Source organism: Haliotis rufescens, unplaced genomic scaffold (assembly GCF_023055435.1).
Source record: "Haliotis rufescens isolate VD_foot unplaced genomic scaffold, xgHalRufe1.0.p SCAF_13, whole genome shotgun sequence".
In the NCBI taxonomy this organism is placed as follows: Eukaryota; Metazoa; Mollusca; class Gastropoda; order Lepetellida; family Haliotidae; genus Haliotis; species Haliotis rufescens.
The window spans coordinates 30147880-30171950 of record NW_025963813.1 but is presented as its reverse complement, the minus strand read 5'-3'; the positions used below and the strand labels follow the sequence as shown (position 1 = coordinate 30171950).

The 24071-nt window shown below is 40.6% G+C and overlaps 1 protein-coding gene across 3 annotated transcripts; it reads left to right on the top strand.

Moving 5' to 3' along the window:
* The first annotated feature begins 1695 nt into the window (after positions 1 to 1695).
* Positions 1696 to 23606, top strand: LOC124117799. 3 transcript variants are annotated; one of them, XM_046479821.2, is made up of 2 exons: positions 1696 to 1822; positions 19971 to 23606. In XM_046479821.2, the coding sequence occupies exons 1-2, from the start codon at positions 1741 to 1743 to the stop codon at positions 21734 to 21736; spliced, it is 1848 nt and encodes a 615-aa protein (XP_046335777.2). In that variant the 5' UTR covers positions 1696 to 1740; the 3' UTR covers positions 21737 to 23606. The 3 variants fall into 3 exon arrangements, with proteins under 3 accessions (XP_046335777.2, XP_046335778.2, XP_046335779.2); XM_046479822.2 differs by lacking the exon at positions 1696 to 1822 and adding an exon at positions 11269 to 11394; XM_046479823.2 differs by lacking the exon at positions 1696 to 1822 and adding an exon at positions 17971 to 18131.
* Positions 23607 to 24071: the final 465 nt, after the last annotated feature.

The following is a 24071-nucleotide window of genomic DNA, read 5'->3' as shown; positions in this document are numbered from 1 at the left end:
GACTCTGACTAATCTGGATCTCTGTCAATACCGGAGCAGATTTACAGCCCCCGCCTTGCTGCATACATGTACATCGACTGTGTACGTTATGCAGCAGTGTTCCGTGGGTGACTATTTGCATTTTATTTTGTAGAAACCAAAACAACTTACTTAAATTAGGAATTTAACGTGCGCTTTCCGACACATGCGTATTTCGCGCACGGACCAAAACAATATAGACTGTGTGGTTATATACCCGAGAAGTCGTATGCATGGCTAAACGGCAACGAGTCAAAGCGACTTCTGCGGTCCCGTTATACCAATTGCTAGGTATATACTTACCACATTCAAAACACTTAGACTAAGAACGATAAAAGAAACATGTCGTGTTAGTGCTGTTATTTGAAAATGTAATGTATAATGATACACCTTTGGCGGTTTGGGGAACTGTTTCTGTTAATTTATCACCAAGTAAGGTGTTCTGGAATCAAAGCGACAAAACCCTTTCCATATTAAATTCTTTGATAGGCATTACTTAGAAGTTGACGGATAACAAGAAAGACACATGTTGATAATCTAGTCGGAATCATACATTTGAATCTACTTTCAGCAGAAATTTCTTATGGAAAGGTAGACACAATTTTATGGACAACAACTTCTTTAATATTGTAAAAAGCGACGTTTCGGTATAGATCCTTATACCGTTGTCAAGCAAGACTGTAGAAGGATCTATACCGAAACGTCGCTTTTTACTGTATTAAAGAAGTTGTTATCCATAAAATTGTGTCTACCTTTCCATATTCATAAGAAATATCTGCTGAAAGTAGATTCAACTGTATGATTCCGACTATATTATCAACATGTGTTTTTGGACCACTAACAAATTGTGATGATACAAGATATTCGCGAAAAGATGAACAAAGGCAAGTCAAGTTAAGACCGGTTTAGGCAGGTTCCACTGCCAAGAAAAAAACATATGTGCACCCAGACAAATTAACGTTTGAAACACAGTAATAAATATAGCACCGTGTTAAATATACATTTTATTCTTCATATTCATAAAATTGAACCAAAACTTCATTTATATCTATATATGACGCATACAATCGGTATGTGACATTAGCTAGATCATTTTAATCTGTAAGTTCAGGTCATTTACATCAAAATGTGTTCGGAGGATAAAGCGGCATATTTGAAAGCATATATCGCTTAGAAGTGGATTTCAAGAGTCGAAACAGAGACGGTCCGTCACACAATACCTGCCCCCGAGCGTGTTATCACATTTTTTAGCCATGTAGTACTACTTGACATAGACTCTGGTTATAGGCGCCTGTTTCAGCTTTAACAACCTCATTCTGTAAACAAAACATAAAATACAATATCAGTCCCAGATCGTTAGACTACGGATAGTTAAGTAATCCAGTGTCTTAGTCGGTAGCGTTTTATTCAAAATATTAACAACAAAAAACAATATCGTTTATTCAGAGTGAAAATATTTATCTGAAGTATTACTAAAACGGGATCGCATGTCAGCCCTATTGTATTTAACATTTGAATAGTTAATCAGACCAGGCAGCCACGCTGATTAGATAATCTGTTTACAGTAGCAAAAGAATAGGAGACAAAGCCTCACCTTGCCGCACGCCATTGTGCAGAAAAAGGGGCGGAGTCTTACACGCGTGCTTTATAATGCTGCCTTGGCTCTAGTAAGGTCAGTTTGACTGTCAACAGTGACCTGGACGTTGCTCAACGCACCTGTAAATGAGTTTGTTCCCACAACCGTTACCCTCTCACTTGCCACTGGAGCCCCTCACACTCGGGCGTCGACTACTAAGAGGAACAGGTACGTTTTGACTTTCTTGTACTTTTAGACCTTATCGTTCTATTACTTCTAGCTCAGCATTTCATAATTGTAATCACGTTTCACAAAACGTCATTGGAACACACCCATTTACAATAAATAAACGCCAAAGAGACCTGTAAATTCAGAACCTGAGATCAATGTTTATTTAACCAGTAGTCTCTATCCCTTATCATTTAAATAAAAAAAGTAACTTAAAGTGATTTGTCGGTTATCCTTAGGTAACTGTAATCCAACGAGTTTTGCTGTCCACCTCTTTATAACATAAAAAATCCCAGGCTGAAGTGCTGTTATTAAATATTTATGCACCGGCTTACTCAATAATACTCTAAAAATAGAACGCTTTAAGTACGTGGGTGTGCCAGTGTTATTGCACGATCTTCTGTCAGCGGAATGTCGGGCTGTGTCCGCCAACAATCCTAACATAATGTTAAGTATAATGGAGCGTGTCTTACTCACACTTTCAATCGTGATCGAAATTAAATTTAAAACTTCATGATTATCATGAGCATGTGTTAATGAATCACTTTCAAAAAGTGATGATACAGGTGTTCGAGAAAAGGTGAGCGTATCCCGCCTCACCGGTGGCACCGTCACAAACACACGCAAAGGCAAGACAACAGTTCGCCCGAAAAGCACGGGTACAAGTAAAATAAGGGAATTGCATCTATCGATCATATTTGTCACTGATGACAAACAATTTTGTATACTGTATCAAAGGGACCAAATGAAAAACATAATACTGATATTACGTCGCGATCGCATGTTTCTAAACAGGTCTCTGATCTATAGGCTAGATCCTCTAAATAACCATTAATAAATCTGGGAGCGGGGCCTCTGATGTCCCGTTATCGCAAATACTATCTCAATTTAGTAGCGTGTTACCTCTAAGAGGATTTAATCCACATTCATTAACCTTCCTGTTAAGGGAGCGTTGGCTTATTGAACTGTTCAAACAGTGGCACTCAGTGACCACTCAAAAACCTATGATAGGCTACGGTTTATGACTAATACAAGTCTCTTATACCGTGGAGAATACTTACGATGTCTGTTTGATCAATTTATGTGAATGCGTATTGTCTGTAATGGTTACTCGGCGCAATGGTTGATTGCATATAACGATTGCAATATATGTATCCTAATTTCAAAGCTATATTTTCGAAGGTTAATTTTCATTTTGAAGCTTTTGATTTCTTTATTAATTATGCTATGCATTCAAGAGGATGACATGTTTATATGAAGTAGCTCGCGTTTTCAAACGGACCCGTCTCTTTATAACACTGCGCGGTTTCCCTTTGGAGCTCACGAGAGTATAATTATTGTTATAATACACAGTAGCAAGGTTAAATGGTTGTTGTGGAAAGGTATATAATTATCACCGGGGTAAGTAGTTCATATCACATGGCATTAATGTCAGCGTAACCTCTTGTATAGTGATGAATAGACACTCAGATGCCGAGTTATGACTAGTTGTATAAATAATTGGACCTTGTTAAATGAAAATCAGCAACCCATGCTTGCCGTAAGAGGCGATTAACGGGATCGGGTGGTCAGGCTTTGCTGACTTGGTTGATGCATGTCATCGATCCCAATTGCGTGGATCGATGCTCATGATGTCAATCACTGGATTGTCTGGTGCAGACTCCATTATTCACAGACCGCCGTCATATAGCTGGAATATTGCTGAGGACAGAGGAACAATATCAGCAATTCTTGTAGCTTTAGTACTCAACTTCATTCGCTCACATCCACCCTCATCTGAGATTCTAATCGTTGGTGGTGGGGTAGCCTAGTGGTTAAAGCGCTCGCTCGTAACACAGAAGCCGCGGGTTCGACTCCACATACGGGTAAATTGTGTGAAGTCAATTTCTGATGTCCCCAGCCGTGATATTACAGGAATATTGCTAAAACTGGCTATCTTAAATTGCACATCGATCTAAAGACTTATGGCTTTTATTTAACACGCATAAACCACGATGCGTCACCACACAAAACGTTTTCAAACACATATATGAGTATTTATGACCATATAAAACGAATTTACAACAACTAGAAACAGTTTGACATCAAGGAGAGCCATCCTTTTCAATTTCTCGTTCTGAAAAAAAACTACATGCAGACGCCATAACATTACGACATTGTTGTTTAAGACGAACATGATGAATAACGCGTTTGTGCACAGCATTAAAGAGAATCTGTGTTATATTTACCTGCCTCGTCACGTACAGAGCGTTATAGACGTGACGACCACCTCCGGGGTCGCCTTATTTGACATAAAATGACAATAAAACCCTCACAAGTGAGGTGTTATAAAACCCTCACAAGTGAGGTGTTAAGGTATTTATACCCCCCTTACATTATACCCCAACGTGCTTGTTTACTTACTCTGACTGCATTAACTCAATATGTAAATGTTATATATTTGTTTGGTGTATGGTGATGTAAGGCGTCTAACGCCATTTGACACCCCTTGTAAAATTGTAAAACATGTTCACTTGAGGGTCATGTGATTTATACTGAAACGTTTTCCTGGAATCATGACATTTATTTTATATATATGTACATGCTATTGACATTCTTTACTGTCATATAAATTCATTTCTTATCTCTTCATAACTTGACCATCTCCGTGGTCTAGTAGAACGTCCGCCCGGAGAGCGAAAAGTCTTGGGATCGATCCCCGACCGCGTCATACCAAAAGACGTTTTAAGATGGTTCTTGGTGTAACCCTGCCTGGCGTTCGGCATTAAGGGGCTAAAACAAGGACTCGTCGGCTCGGAGTTAAACTGCGGCATGGTATCTCAGTGGGCTAGCACTATAAAATCGGCATTAGTCCGGACTAGTACAAGCAGCCACACACGCACACGTGCATGTACATCGATATAGAAGTGCAATATTATTATTATTATTGGACCTATCATGAATATTTTACCACACACAATAATATTGTCACACAATGTACAGTATAAGAGAAATAAAAGCGACAAAAAAACTTTTTTTAGGATCATAAGAAATATCTTATAAAAGCCGATTCTATTGTACGTTTCCGACAAAATCATGAACATGTGCTTATGAATCACTAACAAACAGTGATGATATCAGATGTTCGCGAAAAGATGTGCGCATCCTGCCCCATCGGCGGCACCCGTCACAAACACATGCAAAGGCAAGTCTACAATACACCTGACAAAGGCACGGGAACATATGGTACAAGTCAACATAGAGAATTGCATCGAAAATCATTTTTGTCACTGATGTGTGACAATTTGGAGATGTCCTCCACATGTCTACTAAAACAATTGGAAGATTTGCTGAGGCTTTGACCGTTGTAACCTTGAACAAACAGCTTTTGAGCAAGATTACTAATCGTATGGCGCTCTTTGAAATAGGAAGGGCATGCACGATTGTACCTCAAAAGTTTGAAATGTAAACACTAAAGGCTGGGGCTGCTGAAATATGGCTCGACATGAAGGAAAAGTTGACTAACGGAAAGTTGATCTCATCCCTCTTGTCATACAGTCGTGTGGATACCTCAATAAGGACAGTCTACAGGTATGTACACTGTCTACGTCCGGCCAGACCCGTGAAGATTCCGGGGTAGAATAGGTCTTCAGCAACCCATCCTTGCCGTAAAAGGCGACTATGCATGTCGTAAAAGGCGACTAACGGGATCGGGTGGTCAGGCTCGCTGACTTGGTTGATGCATGTCATCGATCCCAATTGCGTGTATCGATGCTCATGATATCAATGACTGGATTGTCTGGTCCAGACTCGATTATTTACAGACCGCCGTTATATAGCTGGAATATTGCTGAGTGCGGCGTTAAACAACAAACCAACCAACCAACGTCCGGCTAACACGACACTAATGTACATCTATGTGTGCAATTAAAAGCACATACGTGCTAAAATATAGTAGGCAATGTACTTGTAGTTATTGCACTATGGTGAGAGTACTTAGCAAGTATTTCATAATACGTAAATGATGTCGTTTTGTAAAACTTGCGCAATCCTGAATTAAGCCCGTGAGGCAGCCCGTGAGTCAGGCCTGTCTCAACCAGATCAAGTTTTATATTCTCCTAAAAGTATATGTTCACAAACATGCAGTAATCGGAAAAAGATATCTTAAGAAGTATAATCGGTTTGGGCTTGACAGGAAAAGTTATGAAAGCGGCCCGTCTTTTACGAGAATGCGTCCAATTGTCTGTTAATGACAGCTCCAAAGAAGAATTTGAAGTGCGTTTCAATTGTCTGGTTTGTTTAACGACAGCATGGCTCAATAGCTAGTGTACATGACGAGAAAACTACACACTTGATGGAAGCCGTACAGGTGACTATTAGGGGTAGAGAACGGAATGCAATTGGCTGAGTGAAAAATAATGCCTTTGTTAAGTTTATAGAAGGTAATCATATTTCTAGGAACTCAGCAGAATGAGATCATTTTCCTCCGAAAAATATGTTGCATCTAAATATGGTGGATAATATGACGTGGTCTATAGATAGAACGGAGAGGGGGGGAGATTTCGGGGGAACGGTGGCCCAGTCTTCTTGGGTTTCCGCTATTCGCTGTGCAGAGTTGCATCCCTTGGGCACACCAGAAACCTTTGATTGTGGGTTCGAATCCCGTCTAGCCCCGATTATGTTTCTAGGTTTATCAGCACCATACCCGTGCTCGTGGGTTTCACCGAAGTGGTGAACGTCTGAGACCTGCATCACTTCGGGCTTTCCTCCCACATTAAGCTGACACGTCGTGATATAACTGGAACACCGTTAAAAGCGGCGTAAAACCCAACTCACTCACTAACGGTTTGATACAGATATATGTACTGAGATGCATTTCACCATGAAAACTATTTCTACAATGTGCATATAATTAATATGAGATTCAGGATGTGTAAATCTGCAAGAAAACGATTTTTCCATCATCTTTAGTCACACGGCGATTACATAAACACGTTTGTGCAATAATTTAAATAAGCCATTACATAAGCTATAACTATAATTAAAAAAAGCAGCGTACAATTAAATCAAATCTGCCACCACTGGTGTTAAAGCTATAAGCAAAACAGCAACCGTTCGAAAATAGCCAAGGGCATTTCGTACCTTTTCTTTGATCCACCACTAGCCATAGAAAACTGTACAAACACGACGGGTATCTGGGTATGTGACATCCTTTTTGAACCTGGGTCTAAATTACCAAAGCAATTAATTTGTGTGAAGGTCGATATTCATCACACCGAACGCTTTTTTCCGTTTTGAATAGGACATTGTCTTTGACCAATTAGCCCATAATGCCACGGTCTGATGAGCTCGATTGAAAGGGACCTTTTTGTCAAATTAAACACGCGGCTGCTCTTTGTATCACTATCAATATGAGTAACATCTGTCATTATCACAAAGTAAATGTATTAATTGTCATTTAAAGTCTGTCCAAATCAGCTTCGATTTGATCAAACCCGATGTATTCTAGAAATACGTGTACTTTGTCTTGTTTGTATATTCCGGGTGTACCACATTCGATTCGAATTAGTCAAGAGGTTTTCAAATTACAATTATATATACCTTTGATTAAAAAAGTTTTTGACAGTCGTTCAGCGTTTTATAAACTCGCTGCCTCAGCAAGTGATGTGCCTCAGAAGTGTTCTGTTTCAATTTCAGTTAATGGCAGCCAAGGCTACCTATATAACAGTTAAAACTTCGTGTCCATATATTACCTCCGTTAAACTGATCCTACACAAACACGATATTGTTATATTTCGTACACTGTATATATTATAGTGTGTGCTTTCCTCGCATCCATCGGAAATATTTTACATACACTCGTTTTGAAAGGATCCCATTTTCCAACTTGAAGGATGTCAACCTCCTATTTTATTGTTAAAGTTCTACGAAAATGAATTTTGACACTTAAAAAGACATATTCCTTCGAGACCGACGGGCCTCTTGCTCTAATACATACATACCCTCCCTAGTGTTGTACATATATGCTGTTTATATCCCTTAATACCTTAAATCACACTTGTACGTATACATTTTCAATTAAATGTGCATTCGCATTGCTCGTTTGGTTTTCCGCTCGACTGAAAGAACCACCTGCGCGTTTGACTGTTCCTCGCCCCGCCCTATTTCAAGACGTCAGCGTTCTGACGTTTCCCTTGTGAATACTGTAACCTTGACTTCTGAATACGTCTGTAGTATTGTCCTAACACATCATTCCTCATTGCTGAGCCTGTTCAATTATGTTGATCTCCGATACATTTATGAAGTCGTAAATTCAATTCATGGACATTTTTCCAGTCCTGTGAACAGCGTGGTCAACGAGCGAGCAGATCAATAAAACCGCATTTGTCCTGTATGGGATATCGGTCATCGCGGACATGTGTACTGTCGCAGGATGGTGATAATGATGCTGAGGTCGCCCATGATGTCGCTTGAAAGAAAAATAAACAAAAATGATTTCGGTTGCAGACTTGTAGAGTCATTTATGAACGACACTGATGATTTAAGGACAAAAGAGCAACACATATATATTCACCAGATATGGTGCACATTAACCTCCCCTTGGCCTTAGTTTCTCCTTACTGCTACTGCTGCTGCTGCTACTACCACTGCTGCTACTGCCACTACCACAGGAGATTCAATGGTATTTCCAACTGTTAGCGTTAAATTTAAGAATCTCCACATGCTATCGAACGCATGTAATCATATTACGGGAATATTTTGTATATATTAATTATGAATTATTTAAAATATTTATAACAATTATAGGTGACGTGGTTTTCTAAATCTACATCGTACTGTTCAAACTCTCACTCACTCACTCTCTACGTATATTTCCGTGTATAACCGTGGATTTTTAGAGATTATATAATTGACTGCTAGAAAGTATTATTACGTATTATGATCTAAAACTATTTTTTTTAACAAATATTATAAAAAAATGTGATCGGGTCATCAATAGAACTCGCTCCCGATACGCTTGATTCTAAGCTTGAAAACCGAGGCTCATAATCATGGCAAATCTGGATTCGAACCCGGGACGAAGGGTCCTTTCACTCTACATCTTACATGTTACCAGTGTATACTATAACCTGTATCGCATGTACATCTTAAAGATAACTAATACTCCTACATTTGTATAATCTTGATAGATAATAATAAGAATTCTTATAAAGTCCTCACTTCCACGCAACAAAGCATGCTCACAGCGCCGACAACACACATACATATGTAAAAAGTGAAAATGGCTGAGCAAACAGAAACGTTCTTGACTTGACAAAAATAAAGTGATGGCTCTGTTCTGAGGACAAAGGGACGAGCATTCCATTTTTTGCAGCAGTTACTTAAAAAGTTCGGGCACTAGAAGATTTAAGTTTCCATGAGTGTATGTTCAGCTGAAGTTTGTATGTTCTAAAGCATCCCTGGTCAGACAGAACTGTTGGCAAAATTAGTTGAAGTCCATTAAAGACATTGTACACAAAGGAGTGGGGTTTCATTTTTAGAACATGTCAAATACAAGTCCTGGATGCTTAAACTGGACTTTCTGACAATAATTTATGATAAAATAATCCGGGTTAGTGTTGAACAGTAATTCATGTCAATGAAGTCATTTCAATTTAAAGTCCAACGGATTATTCCGCGCCATTTAAGAAGCTCAAGGCTCGATTTAAGCATATATTTCGCTCTTACAATAGTAAAAATAGAAGGAAATATCTTACCGACTGAAGTCGTAAGGCTCGTGTAAATGGTTGATGTTAGTGCCATTGTTGAATACCAAATGGCATTGGGCACAGCCAGGGACACGGGTGACCTTCCTTGTGACCTTAGTCACGCCATCGTGGTGTGGGAGCGGAATAGTCATTTGAAGTTTAAGGATCAATAGAACGATGAATTACAATAAGGCCTCCCAAAGCATATTTCTCTCTTTCTTCCCTCCTGGGAAAATGATGCTCTGCATTTAGTACGATCATTAATAATGACTGGACAATGTCCAGTTGTTGCCTGTGAGGGTCAGGACTTCTGTCTGAACTTTGAACCCTGTTTTCTCGAAAACAAAGATCAGAAACAAGAAATCAGAAATCTGACATGTCCGCCCCTAACCTGAGCCCACCTACACAGCGCTATCATCTGTTGTGACGGAGAACAAAATTTACATGGTTAATAATTATGGTGATTGAGTAGCAACACCTAATATCTAGAGTCTTAATACAATAGAACAATTGATTAAACAACCTGTTACGGTGGGGACAAAGTAACAATACATATCGTATCTTAGACGATGGAGTGGGTGAGCGAGTAAATGGTATTTATGCCACTTCAACTTCCAATGATGATCTCAACATCACTGAATCGAAATTATGAAAACTTATTTCGACGGATTTGCTTGTTCTCTATTCAGGCTGTACATACAACCTTGGACTTTTAAAATCACAAGGCGTTATATGTGTAATGGTATCAAAAATAATTCTCATAAGTGTACATGTACATTTCACTGCTAATTTTATGTAGATTAAACCCCTTGTTTAAATTTCGATATATATAACGGTTTACAAAATATTTTATTTCCCCAAGTACAACCGTGTCTACTGCACTTTAAAGGCTTTAAATATATATGCATGAACAGATTCTATTAGTCTAATATATGCTTCACGTGACAGAGGTATATTTTAAGCCTTGCTCCAAGTCTGTACGGAATGTAAAGTTCCTAGGTGCATCGTAATTCTATCCTTATAATAGAGAAATCTAGATAAGCGGACAGTCCAATCTCTTACAGGCACATGTTCTTATTATTTGCATAATCTAGAAATTATGATTTAAAGTAATAATTATTGCCCAAGAGACGTGTGTAAGTCTAGTATATTTCCAAACAAAACGGTTTTAAGACCATGGCCTTTCACATAAAAGAAACAATTTTATTTTGTGTCCGATATAGAACTGAGGTTAAACAGACCGTGTTATACTTTTCTACTAATAAAGTGATGTGCACTGACTTACAATGCAACTCAAACGTATGTCAAATTGATTAACGTCACTATGTATATTTTATGGTTACTTAATAACTGATATTTCCCATCAGCATCCCTTTCACCATCAGCTGCACCAGAGCAATTTCTTTGTATTATTAGTATTAGACAAGTAATAATCATCTTCCTTTTTAAAAATTTGTTTTGCAAATTATGCTACATTGACCAAGTGTAAATGGATGTTTTTCTGCCTATGTCATTATCGTACCACATCGTGTTGTTGCAGTTCGCTCATGCTCAACCATAAACTGTATGAAAAACGTTAGGACGACTAATACAACTTGTCGCATGAATAGGCTGTCTGTCGTTTACAACACAATGGGACTCGTTCACATAGTCTGGGCAGTTAAATAAATCTCGTCAGCCCCAAACGTGTTTTCTTAACAATTCACTGTTGGAGCTGAACGCGCACACTAAAATACCCAGTTAGATCAGCAAGTCCCACAGCGCGTGTGAGGAACGTGACCGTCTACCCGTACACGATGTTGCAAAATATTCGTAGGCTCCTTATTTTCATGTTGTGCCTGCCGGGTGAGTATACGATGATCTAATTTTGTTTCATAGTTTTCATGGTGAATGAGGAGGGTTTTCGAACTGAAAACTGTACTGGGTGTACGTACGAACTGTAATCTAACAATGGGCAATACTAAGATGGTATCTTAGCATCTTTTTGATGTAGGGTCGGAAGAAAGACAAGCTCTGTAATCTGTTACAGGTGAGAAGATATCACTAATATATTCAGTAATAACCTCATTTTCAGATATCAAAATATATTAATATGGATGTCAGTGTATATCACATTTATACCATCAACGTGTTTCATAACGTACGCTCTCCTCCCTGAAAGAATGACGTCACGAGCACTAGGCCCACGCTGTGAAACCACTCCTTCACGTCAACCGACCATAGATCTTTATCAATGTCATGTCCGCTTGCAACACCCAGAGATGTGCGTGACAATTGAAAGTCTGATATATATGTGATTGGTCGACTGTCACGCCTCACCCACAATCCCGCTATTTAGAAATGACTCTGATTATTCGACCAATATGATTTTTGCAGGTGCGTTATTTTACCCGCACGCTCCCATTGTTAAGTTCAATTTTTAAGAGCAGTTTTGTGCGACCCATTCGCAAGTCAAACATAGCTTCACCGTGGATCTACTGATTTTTCATTTTGACAAAAAGTTTCCATGTTTACCTGGGTTTCAAATTTCTGCAACAGCTTGAAATAAATCCCATTTGAGCTTAAATAGCCCATTATAAGGGTAAGATGTGTAGAAGGACTTAACTTTGAAGTATGAATACCCTGGATGTATTTATATGCCGTTATGCGTGCAACGCAGAGAGCTTTACATTGCGTTCTTGTTTGATAAACATGATACCTGCAAGCATTGTATAGGTTTGTCTGTCGAGTGGGATGCGCCCGTCAGATAGGTGTGGGGAACATTGGTGTACTCGACAACCTCACTAAGGGAAAGGTGTCGAGGTGGGTGTCTGGGTGTTTAAAGGGTGTCAAGGTAGCAGTTGGTGGGTAGAGGTTGAGTTCGGGGAAGTTAGGGTGATAGTTTGGGTGGTGGGGGTGGTTGTCTGGGTGGACGAGGAGGGTTGTCCTAGTGACGAGGGGTTGTTGTTTTGGTGACGAGGGGGGTTGTCTTAGTGACGAGGGTTATTGTTTTGGTGACGAGGGATGGTTGTTTGGGTGACGAGGGATGGTTATCTGGGTGACGAGGGATGGTTGTCTGGGTGACGAGAGGTGGTTGTCTGGGTGGCGAGTGGCGATTGTCTTGATGGCGAACGTAGAGGAGTACTCAATGTAGAAGACGAGAATGGCGCAGGTCTCAGACGTTTGCCAGTTGTAAAACCAAGGAGGGCTATCCTAAAAACTTAATCATAGCGAAGCAGGGAGATAAAAAACAGAAGAATAAAAACGTATGTACAAAGACTTGCTGTACACACAATGAATGTTCAGTAAAATGTAGGTTAGGAGTTTCAGCGGCCGCCTCGACAGTTAGTTTTGTAGACTTAGCCTGTAACAGCATGGTGCGTCTGAGATAATTGCTTACCTGTTTGTGTAGATTCGTATTTCCTATTCAATAATTCAGAAAAGAACCGATTCCGATCATGTTACAATCGTCGTCAGAGAAAACCTGTTTATGTTACCAACCTGAAAAGAACAGAATGTTCTTCAACTAAAGACTTCCATTTCGTTTCGTTTTAAATTTCACATGTGAACAAAAATGTTTGCTTAGGTGCCAGAAAGATCAGTTATTTTAAATAAAGTTTAATACTTTTAACCTGAAATATTTGAGGTCTTCAACCTATGGCATGAAATATGATAGACTGGTTGTCGCAACTGTGCCCCGCTTGCGCCAATCTGTTCAAGTAATTGATCTAATAAGGCAATTCTTTGAATGCGACACGTTCGACGTGCCGAATATTTATTCCAAAGCAAACATTACCGAACCCGCTTAAGATCTCCTACGTGACCTCTTTCACCCAGGGCGCGAAAACATACTTCATTTTTCTGCACATACATGCGATATCAGACTGAAAAGAATTCCTTGTCTTCCACTTGATATCGAGGGATGTCCCGCCTCGATACGCGATCAAGACCGCATCCTGGACACAGACGAAACCCAGTCCTCGCGTCACCGTTCTGGTCTTAAACGGCTAACGGTACCTCTGTCGCTTGTTTACACGGCAGTGTTGGTTTCACAACCTCCGGGACAGTTCTAAGCTTATCCTTTCCACGCTGTCCGAAACAGTCAATCGAATTACCTTTGTCAACACATTAGTCTGGTCTTTCCCGATGCTTGTTGAAATAGTAACTTTATACCGTTGTTGGTCTTGTTACAAAGAGTAAGAACTGCCACTTAATCTTATTTATATACGGGTGTAGTTACGGGTGGTGGTATTGTTATTTACTTTCTAAATATATTCGGTGACGAAACTAAATATTTTGTATGTTGTGGTCATTGTTCTTTAGTGTCGTGGTCATTGTCCAGCGTTATTTCAGAGGCGCGCCCTTTCTGTTTCGTTTAATTCAACATACTTGTTTTGTAGATCACCGAGCAACCACTCTGTCTCTTAGGAGCACCCCTATGACCCCGCCCTTCCATTAGATAAGGTCCGAGGTTACCATACCGCTTTAACGAGCTGGTGTCGGTGGGCAGATTTACTCGCCCATATCATATTAGCTCGTAATGTCCCTAGATAGCATCTATATAAATGTATTTAATTGGAATTTCAAAAAGGCCACGGATCAATATTATTTAGTTTTATAGCTAAAATGGATAGAATTATCATTAAACCGCCCGCATGTTATCAGAAATGAGCGGGCCACTGTAACTTGATAATGCCCTCATATTGCTTGACGACGGGCCATTATCAAGCCGGTTATTAGGTGACGTCATAGGGTAGGGATAGGTGATGTCACATTCAATAGTGACGTCATCTGGTTTGTTCTATGAAGTTTTCATATTTGTAAAAGTGGGTAAGTGGCATTCCTGTTGATTGCAGTGAATGTTTCAAAACCGATATTGTTGTTTCTTTATATTTGAAAACAAATTCCATCCATTTTAGCTATAATAACGACAACGCCCTTTTTTAGGGCATTATCGTTTGCAGAAGCCCTAGGTCTTTTCAACAGACCTCCTTCGTCGGGCAGTTAATGAAAGACCTCGGGTTTCTGCTAATGAGCTAATTATAATGCCCTGATAAATAGCTTTACACTTATATCATTTATTGGGCATCCCCTATGAGGGAGAAGGGATGGGGGTAGGGAGGAGCAGGATAGTCTTAAAATGGATAGTTTGTTCAGAAATATGCCCAAATGTGAATAGTTAAACGGTTGTGGTGAAGAAAATGAACCCGTATCACACACATCACCATCGAATAACCGTTTAACGCTATTCATGTTCCCTCTCCTGCTTTTAATATACCTCGTTATTCCGCCCCATCCCTAGACTCCAAGGAGGCCCAACATCTTTAGCATTGCCATTCATTCTGTTTTTCCTATTCAGAAAAGAACTGTTCATTGTATTTGATTGTATTCTATGTTATATGTATAAAAACACCAGAGCGTGACCAGTCATATTTGAACCGCATTTTTGAACATTTACAATCTCTCATTATAACGTATGAATGATTTAACGCCAGCCCCTGTCATTCTGTTTCCTGTATATAAACATGACCCTTGCCCCACCCGTTACTGAGTAAGGGGTGGCACCTCCCCTCACACCCGCGTCACATTTGCACCGTACAACACTGATGTTCATTGTTAAAACCTTGTATACACACAGTGTCTGTGCATACCGCTCTGCGTTGACCTTACGTAGCTTCACCGTTTGATACTCAATCCGGTGTCAGTGGGGCAGTGGGGGTCGGGGGGTCCATTACCCTTTCTGTTATATCCCCGTGACTAATGAATCAAGTTATTGATGACCTCTCAAGATGCTATACAACATGTTTATAACATCACAGGATTAAGCCTATTTCATGTAGTTCAGAATTACGTTTGTCACAATTTTTGTGTTATATTGCGACAAAGAAAGATACATGACGATGTTTGAACATTTAATCCAATTTGAAACGAACGGACTGATCTTAATTGGGTTGAATTTGGGATTCGAACCCCTGACTCGCTAAGGGAAGCAACTCTGACCCAAATCACGACGGGCCTGGACAAAGTACATCAGGGTTAAATATTAATCCTCACGAGGGTACGAAACGACACTAACCCGGCCAGACCTTGTTACCTAACCCTTCCAATTTCAATCTGAGCACACCAAAATATATATCTGTTTGATTTTACTTAGAATAGAAGACGTGTTGCGATGACCTGTGGATCCCAAACTATCCTTTTGAAAAACAATCTATTTATGACGTAAAAAAACCATTCAAGAGGCTATACGTGTTTTTTTGTTAAAATGATTTTGATTAATATCCCCCTTGACGATCCGTGTTGGAAGCGGTCTTTAGCAACCCATACTTATCATAGGAGTCGACAAACGGACCCGGCTGAAAGATTCGCTGACTTGGTTGATGCATGTCATCGAATCCCAATTGCGTAGGTCGATGCTCATGATGTCAGTCACTGGATTGTATGGTCCAGTCAGGTTAGTTACAGACCGCCGAGTAAACAACAAACAAACAAACAACGTTGTTTACACCAAATCATTCAAGCTCATACCCACGTCACGACTGAGCCATGCATTCTCAGTGCTGTTCATTCACCTGAAAGTGCATGTACTGCTGGGGGCACCTCACAGTATTCATAATGACTGTATAATCGATGCGTACGCAATAGCGCTGTGCAGGTAGGATCAGCTGTTTATGGTGGGCGTGGCTACGGCTGTGACGTCAAAGCACTCGACCAGCGTTTGTTTACGGTTGTATCACTTTTAGGGCTTGTTTATTTTACACTTTTGTGGTATGTTATAACGCACTGTCGCACCACCTTCTAGAAACAGTCCATGGTATGCAGGTGTATCGACATTATTCTTCTTCTTCTTCTTCTTCTTCTTATTATTATTGTACCGATATCATAATAACGATGATGATATTAATAATGATCATGATAATAATAATAATTGGTTCATCAAGTAGTAGTGGCATGTTGAAGTAGCATGTAGTAGTAGTAGTAGTAGTAGTAGTAGTAGTAGTAGTAGTGGTAGTAGTAGTGGTAGCTGCTGTAGTACCCGTTGAAGGAAATAAAATGGGAGCAGGAAAGTTTCAATACATGTGTAGAACACTGTCAGCTTTCATCTGTATCACACAGCTAGCTTGGTATTTTCACATGACAAAGTGTCTATACAGGATCTGTTTTGCTTGACCTGTCGAGGCCTGAATGGAATATATTAGCTTGTGCATGCATGAGGCCCAATATCGCCCAGAAAACCATATCTCCCCCAACCAACATGCGTCGACACTCGACTGTTTGTTCCCACGTGTATACATCGGTGGAGACACAGTCTCACAATTTTCCCCATGCCCCCCAGTTAAACCCTGTATATATTCCAATAGTGTGAGTTTATTGGGTTATTGACTATGGGAGTGACATGGTAATGATCGCCATGTCACGTCTCTCCACATTGTGACAAATGCTGTTAATTGAACCGCGAGATACTGTTTCCTAACAGGCGTCAATTTTATCGCTTCCCAAAGGAGTTCTTCCAATACATGTATAATTGATATTAATCGAACTGACAATGACTGTTTTTATGTGTTGACTATACTATGCTGGGAACCTCGGGGTCAGTACGTTTCTTCAGAATTTATGCTTTACTAAATCAGTCAGTTTTGTTTGACGCCGTTTTTAGCAATATTCCAGCAATATCACGGCGGTGGACACACTGTACCCATGTAGGGAATCGAACCCGGGTCTTCGGCGTGACGATCCGCCGCTTTAACCACTAAGTTACCCACCATCACTCGGACGAAACGAGGATCGGGTGGTGACAGTGTGTGACCTGATTGTGGTGGTGCTCATGCTGTCATCCCCTGGTTTTCTACGTCAGGGCTACGTACATACCGCGGTGCTAAAGCTAGAATAACTACTCAAAGGAATTCAGAGAAAGCCGATTTGTTCATATGACGATATGTTATGACAAATTAACTATATTCATGAAAAAAATCGTGTTCATCTCAAAACAGATAAACTACAGTCATATGAAAAAAAAATTAAGGGCTCATGTTATGACATAACAGATTAACTTTGTTAAAAAATATAATGTTATGTCATGACAAATTAACTTTATTAAATAATCGTGTGTTCCTTAACTTCTTTTAAGTAGTATATTTCCGATGGCATAACTAACAATCACCCACTCACCCAGTATTCTAAAAGCAATCAACAACATTTCTCTTTTTTCAATTGCGTTCCTTAACTGTTTTCGATGTCACAAAATCTAAATAATCTTTCGGTCAAAATCAACATATTTGTGTAACATTCACAATTGCGACGGGGAGATACAATGTATATGACATCAAGTGATTCTTGACTTGGACCTATAGGCTGAACGTGATGCGAATACACAACATAACGTGTTGTCTCAAGCGTTTATTTACATATCAACCAAATATTACCGCTGTACCACTGTTTGTCGCAAGTGGTTTTGACTACGTCAATCCCAGCATTCATTGCGCGCGACTGGGTTATCAATGGGACTTGGCCATTCATTCGTCATTCAGCGTTAACATACGGGTAGAAGAGGCCACGCGTTCTGACACGAGTAGGGTATCGGGAATACACCATGTTTATCGTTGGTAAGATATTCGTTTTTTAGTAAATGTCTCTTACAGTGATAATCTGTTTGATATTTCTGACTCAAATTCAAAGTATCAGTTTATAAACATGTGTTGTTCATGTAATCGGTTTACCAGTCTCTCCCTGTGTTTTGTCTGTCTGTCTGTCTGTCTCTGTCAGTATGTCTTTCCCTGTGTCTGTCTGGCCGTCCGTCCGTCCACCTCTCTCTCTCTCTCTCTTTCTCTGTGTCTCGACCAGTCTCTCTCTCTCTCTCTTGACCAGTCTCTCTCGATCTCGACCAGTCTCTCTCTCTCTCTCTCTTGACCAGTCTCTCTCTCTCTCGACCAGTCTCTCTCTCTCTCTTGACCAGTCTCTCTCTCTCTCTCGACCAGTCTCACCCTCTCTCTCTCTCTCGACCAGTCTCTCTCTCTCTTTCTCTCTCGACCAGTCTCTCTCTCTCTCGACCAGTCTCTCTCTCTCTCGACCAGTCTCACCCTCTCTCTCTCTCGTCCAGTCTCCCCTCTCCCTATCGATCTCGACCAGTCTCTCTCGATCTCGACCAGTCTCTCTCTCTCTCTCTCTCTCTCCAGATATCATCAACTCTCCTCCCCTTCTCTCTGTCTCCTTTCACCTGAACGCTTCTCATCGAGCCCTAAATGAAGGAACTCAAGTGAATTAATTGAATATCAAGCTTCTGTTACTGTGTGTGAAACGTTATCACAACGGGGTGTGACTCCTGTCAACTATCTCAGCGAGACCCACCCTAAAGACACGGCAAGCCCGGCTGCCATTGTGTCGCCTCTCTATGGTACATTATAAGCTCACCCGTGTGCCCCAACAACGCGTTATGCGATCGTGGTGAATAATGACGAATATATTGTTAAAGATTGGAACGTGTTTATAAACGCCAATGTAATATCCAACACAGTCAATCATACACGAACATTCTAAATCTCTTTAAGGAGGGGCAATCTCATCATATTAGTGTTTAGTCCAACGAGGCGTCCTTACTCCTACGACTGCCGTACTGCCAATACTTTCACATAGGCTTACGGTCGCCATAGCGCTACGATCGGATTTAATATTCCTGTATATCTTGACATGACGTGACTTCCTGTCCACACACTGTGGCATGTGACGATCATACATAAATATATTCACGTTACATGGCAACAGGACAATTACAATGTAGTGAGTGAGTTTGATTTTACGCCGCTTTTAGCAATATTCCAGTAATACGGCGGGGGACACCAGAAATGGGCTTCATACATTGTACCCATGTCGGGAATCGAACCCGGGTCTTCGGCGTGACAAGTGAACGCTTTAACCACTAGACTACCCCGCCGCCCCTATTTACAATTTACAACAATACAGTGTATATATTTTTTACCCAGATGACTTATATGTTTACACAACTTTGAACTAAATATTTATTTTAACACTTTGTACTTTTAAACAAACTGCGTAATTTAAATAGTTATGTCTAATTGTAATAACATTTTGGTAACAAACAATATATATCGCTTTTAACTTCAACAAACAGAGCTATCAAATATGACTAAACCAGTTGTATGAATGAGTGAGTGAGTTTGATATACGCCGCTTTTAGCAATATTCCAGCAATATCACGGGACACCATCAATTGGCTTCACACATTGTGCCCATATCGGGAATCGAACCCGGATCTTCGGCGTGACGAGCGAACGCTTTAACCACTAGCTAGGCTACCCGACCGCCCCTGTATGAATGAGATTACCTTAAGGAAGACTAAGTATGATGATGTTGTTTTTTCAGGAATACGTTGATAAAAACGTCTTACTTTGCAAAAAAAATAACGTGCTTTTTTTTGTCTATTACAGCCACAACCAAGATGAAGTTTATGAAATTTTGCGTCCGCCTTCGACCGCGCAGCCGGAAGACCAAGCGAACTGCATTCTGGGTAACGACGGTGCTGTTGTGCGTGCTGGTGATGGCGTTCAACGACGCGACGTTACAGATGATGCAGGCACGTGTCAACAGGGTCAACACTGCCGATAGCGAATACATCGTCGACACCATCAACAACCGCTTCCCGAAAGCAGTCCAAAAAGTAGAAGAAGAGCCCGAAGCGACCGACCTTGACATTCCAGCGGAATATGACCCCAGCAATGACCTTCTGCCTGACCTCGCTCCGTCAACACTCCATTACATATGGTGTGGTAGTCGCCATTTTGAATTCAAACATTACCTTGCGTTAAAGAGCGCCGTGAGAGTGATCAAACCTGATAAAGTTTACTTTCATTACGAAGAACTTCCGACAACAGATTCTGAAGAATATTACCGGTGGTTTAACCAGTCCCTAGCAGAAATCGGACATCTTTTGTTACACAAACTCAACGACACGTCATGCCACCGAAAAGGAGCAGGTCGGTTTATGCTAGTAATGAGTCTGTTGCACAAATATGGCGGCATCTACACACCGGAGGACGCCATCTTGATAGACTTTCCCGTACACCTCCGTAGCATGCCTCTTGTCACGGGTGCCTACGCACGGACGCATACTGAGTTCCTGGAGGGACTAATGGTTGGCAAGAGGCTTAGTTTCAACGAACCCAAATCCCCGGAGGAGTTGCAGGTTGTCATGGCAAAGGGGCGGGAGCAACATGGCGGTCTGAAACCATGTGCGTCTGAGACCAAATATAACAGGGACAGGAAAGGGGAGATAATCTGCGTGACTATCAACCGGGAGCTGTTTCCTAAGGACATATGGAAGAGCAGGAACAAGTTCTCCACGCTGTCACGTGTCATTATGTATGGCACTCGTCATATCGAGCCCAACTTTGACCTCAAGTCGCCTATACCAAGAATAGCTCACTACATTTGCCTTGAGGACCCCTTCATCAAATTCACCGGATATTTGAGCATGCTCAGTTCCATCTACGTCGCCGGTTTCCAGAAAGTCTTCATCCATGGACCCCTTCCTCCTCAAGGTACTTGGTGGAGACGCTTGTCCTCTGACCACAGATTTGTTTACGTCTACAGGGAGTTTCCAGAAACGGAATCGGGAGAACAGATGTCCGTTCCCATGGCAACCATCACGATGCGTGTAGACATCCTTTTGAAATACGGCGGCGTTTACAACGACCACAATGTTCTGTGGACCCAGCAAGTGCCCCACGAGTTATTCGGTTATAGCGCAGTTGCCTCCCCTGACTGGCATATGCATGGGCGCTGGCCGGAGTCAATAAATCACGGCACACTTATGGCGAAAAGAAACTCGGGGTATCTGAAAAGTCTGCGACATGTATTTCAGAAATTTAACGACAAAGACTTTTGGTTTATGGACCACTATTTGTCATACCACGAACTAGAGCTGCATCCCGAACAGATGCTGCTGAATCCCCATCTTCAGGTAAAATGCCTCAACCACAACTGCCATCCCACGTGGCAGGGTGATTATAGGTCAAGGCTCATCCAGAACAAGCCAGGTCGATCGTTCAGCTGGCAGAATGACACCATGTCTCTACACTGGGTCGACAACTTCCCAGAACTTGATGCCGACATGGTAAAATACACCAGCGGTATTGTTATTGACGTCGCGAGAGCGATCCTAAAAAACGCCGGTATTAATGTCATGAGTGTGTAGGGGAGATAACTCTACTTAAGAACTCTGCTTCAACAAATTGAAATCCAGTCGGCGACATCCCGCCCCGATTCGTTCCATTCGAGACAAATTGGTTATGGAAGGGCGATTGATGACGAATGGACATATTGCTTGAACTATGTTTCTGGTGCGGATGAATCTGACCTCCATATTATGCGAGAGATCTGTTACGTCGGAGAAACATTCTTGCTTGGCATATGGAGAAACGAACTGACGTTATGCAGTATAGGCCAACTGGTTTTGGACATTCTGTACTGTGATGAGTGGACATTCACATGCCCTGATCAAGCTGTGACGTCAAGTGCAAATATTTACAGCATAAGAAAAGAGTGAGTGAGTTTGTGAGTATGGTTTTACGCCGCTTTTAGCAATATGCCAGCAATATCACGGCGGGGGACACCAGAAATGGGCTACATAAGAGAAATTAAGTAAATGATTTGTCCCATGTGACAAGTAATCCATTATACCGATTTTGGAGCATGGATGTGTGTCGCCCAAACTGACCAATCAGCATTGAGAATCTCCTTTATCGTAAAATTATTGCACGAGCTTTTCTACCCTTGTTGATAACATTGACGAAATCCCTAACATTCTGTACATATTTAAGACCACTTACGCAGATATATGTAAGTGTGGGTTGCGTTTGAAAAGACTCACCTAATATCGACTTGAAGCGGCATTTTGGCAAGAAGTTAACATCTTGCAATTGGTATATTAATACTATTATCAATGATATTGCTCTTTCATACCTCTGCTTGCTCTTCGACTCCTGCATATGCATGAGCGAGGCAACACTGGAGACAGTTCTCACAGTGAGCGTTTCTTGGTGCTATCAATGATTCTATTGTTCCTTACACACGTGGTATTGTTCGTTGTACATGCGGTATAACTTGAGTTTCTTTATAGGCAATACTTGCAGAGTAGGCCCCATAAAAGAGAAACATGGAACTGCATTTTCTCATAACTTTCGACACCAAATAACCTGAAATGTTTTACACCTTGTACAAATGATTGGTTATTCTTTCGTATTTTGAGAAATTGCGTTAACCTTTTTTTAAAAACATTTTGGGGGAAGGCATTTTCTGTGCCTTTTGTCATACATATTCCAATCACGCAAAGTAAACGTGGGCAACGATCTATTATGCATTGACCTCGGACTAGATCAAAGCGTCATGACTATATACGGGTGTTGTAGCAATGACAGGAGGACATTGAACCTATAGGCTGTGACACTGCCACATCGATTCTCGTTGTTTAGGTTGTGAAAAGTAGATGTTTTATACGGTACATAGTTAAAGAATAGGTAAATGTTTTACATTAGCAATTGAAAATGTGAAGGAGTTACCTGCCCTTGTCGTCTACGTGGTTAAAAATCACTTATGCTAAAACATATGAAATCGTTTTTCTTTAAGGCAATTCTTTTACGGTGGTTTCCTTAAAACTCGAATTCCCAAACTTACGAACAAGGAACAGTTAAAAGTCATAATTCATAACGTGTACTCCGTTAGGTCCATATGTCGCGGGTTCAATCAGGTGTTCAGATTCAAAAGTTCACCGGACCGTGAATCATCGCGTTATAAGGCACAATAACGACTCGTCTTGTCAATAGAATTGTATATTTCTTGTTTGTAAATATGATGATTACTATTCGATATATATATCCATGGATGAATGAGCGTGTTGTATATGTGTACTGTATAATGTGTTCTGTGTCAATTGTAATATATACTGGCATCATCGTGCATTTGTACTACGTGTTTTACGCCTGCAACGTTACATGTTATATGCATTGAATCAGAATTCCTTTACATTGATATTTTACTTTTACAATAAAATGAATAGATACTTATTATTTTTGCTTCTTTTTAAAATAAATATACAAACAGGGTTCACTTGCACAAAGCAATCTTAGCGCTAAGGATGTATATACTTTCACGTCGACTTACAATAAAAGTCGCACCGCAACCCCTTTGTGCAAGTGGGCCCAGTCTATTGTGCCGGCAAAGTTCACGGCATAGTGTGTTTTGTTTGTTTGTTGTTTAACGCCGCACTCTGCAACATTCCAGCTACAATGTATACTCTTCAAAAAAAGAAACGCAATACGCATATTTTTGGTCATATAAGCAAAATTAGCGGACCAAGAGGTGCAAAATGAAGAGGTTTAATGTGTTAATGAAGAGGTTTAATGTGTTATAATGTCACTGACAAATTGTCCTGATCAAAATGATCACAACCAAGACATGCAAATCATTAGTCGGGAGACACGTACGATTCGGAAAAACGCATCCAGTGCATTAACAAAATGGCCATGGAGCTG